Here is a 1,910-nt window from a genome sequence, read left to right on the forward strand (position 1 = left end):
TGGTTGAATGTCAGACAAGGTTTCTTTGGTACTATTTAATACTGGAAAAGCCAGCATGTGGACGTCTCGAGCCCTGGTAAGCTGATGTTTCTATATTGACATCGGACCACAAGTACCTCACCTGACCGCACACAAGTGAAGGAGAGTTACCGGCAGAAAAGCATCACTATCATGAGGTGGAGCGCAGTCACTGCACAAGGAGGATGCTAATGGTTGGGATACTCTGATTCTTTCTCTTTGCAGGAGAAGAAGAATGGAACACTGGTCCAGAGTATTGCAGACCTGAGAAGCAAGGTGGGGCATGGTGCTTGTGTCCCCTGCTATCAGCTCTATTTCTCAGAGGCGAGGGGAGGCATGTGATCCTCTAAGAATCCATGTCAGAGAGATTGGAGCGGGTGCTACCCATGTCCCTACACCACACTCTGAAGGTTAAGACTCGTTATGCAGATCTCCTGGGGGCTCTGGGCCCGGGAGAGGCAGAAGGAATAGAAGAGTGTTTGGGAGCCCCGTGGATTTTTATTCTATCACACAAAAACAGATTCCCACGCGATGGAAGGAATGAACGGCATCGTCTCCTTTGTGGTGAGAGACTGCTTTCATCGCCACCAGAGAGCTTTAAAAGGATCCATTCCCTCGGACCTTCTTTCCTTTTGCTAGGCCTTACCTCAACCTCCCCGTAGAACGCAGTGAGCCTTCCCTGATGACCCTGTTTGGGAACCCTTCACCCGAAACCCTGAGTAACTCAGCATGAATTAGGAACTCCAGGAAGTATCCCTGGCTTTAACTGACTTTAGCTTTGTGGCCAAAGACGAGTGTTTCCACCGAGTATCAAGGAGTTATCAAGAGCTGTGTCCTGAAAGCACTTCACAAGGCCATACACACGGTCCTCACCCAGCACCGAATATCTTTCTCTTCATATATTTTTACTCGACAGTTTTATGTGAAATGTGTTTCTTTATTCGAAACTGTAGTTTACAAAGAAAATGCAAAACACACCCTGGTATGAACAAGGCAATCTAGAGGAAACTCCGGAAGAGTCCAAGGTAAAGGGAGCCCGTCCTGGATGGGCGTGGGGTCTGTGACTGGGAAACTGGGAAATAAGCCTTCAAGTCAGAAACAACTGTCCAAGGGGGAATACATCAGTCCGCTGTGGTTTGAACCCATGTCAGGGTGATGCCTGGATCCCCTGGATTGAGTCTCCGACCTTAGGAAGGGCTTCCATGCTGACAGCCATGTGGGAGGGCATCTTTCTCTGCTGTGGAAACAACATAGCACAAGTATATGAACATAATATTCGAGGAAGGTGAAGTCTCCAGTTTAAACCATGGCCCTCACACTTAATTTGGTATGCGAAATTAGCTGACTGCACCAGTCTGTCCCAGCCTCAGTGCGAGGCCGACATGAGATTGGGATATATGAAATGTTCTTGCCTTTTCCCGATGGCTGATGTCTGGAAAATCCGGATGGTCTTACAGTGATTTCTTAAAAGCCTGGTTGAGGTGGGATTTGTAAGCCTGTTATGCGCTAGGCATTTCGCATCCTATAATGGATTCCAGAGCAGAACAGGCTTCCCTCAGTGAGCTACTCAAGCGTTTAGTCATCTCTGCCTGCTCAATAGGATGCTCCGCGGCACACTAGCTACACACTCAGGTGGGCTACCGCAAGGTTGACGGTTGGCCTCTATGTAGCGGCTCCAGTAAAAAGACCCAGAGAGCTGCTTCTGGAAGGATACCAGCTACAAAAAATCCCCATGGACCCGTTTTCCTCTGTCCCGTTGGTTTCCTTTGAGTCAAGGCCAACTCCACAGCAGACGGCATTAGCCACCACTGCGTCCAACACTGGACACTTTTCCAAGAGCCCATGGCCAAGCAACCTCTCCGATCAAAGCAGCAAGTCAAATGTTTGCCTTT

At 48.9% G+C, this 1,910-nt stretch overlaps 1 protein-coding gene across 1 annotated transcript in view; it reads left to right on the forward strand.

Moving 5' to 3' along the window:
• Positions 1–1,910, forward strand: part of TMCO5A (transmembrane and coiled-coil domains 5A) — a 13,292-nt gene that overhangs the window by 1,246 nt on the left and 10,136 nt on the right. Inside the window, exons 2-3 of the mRNA XM_013007258.2 lie at positions 244–271; positions 972–1,043. Coding sequence (XP_012862712.1) covers positions 244–271; positions 972–1,043 — 100 coding nt within the window. The remainder of the gene's footprint in view (positions 1–243; positions 272–971; positions 1,044–1,910) is intronic.

Source organism: Echinops telfairi, unplaced genomic scaffold (genome assembly GCF_000313985.2).
Source record: "Echinops telfairi isolate 266 unplaced genomic scaffold, ASM31398v2 ScPeMD7_18;HRSCAF=68, whole genome shotgun sequence".
Lineage (NCBI taxonomy): Eukaryota > Metazoa > Chordata > Mammalia > Afrosoricida > Tenrecidae > Echinops > Echinops telfairi.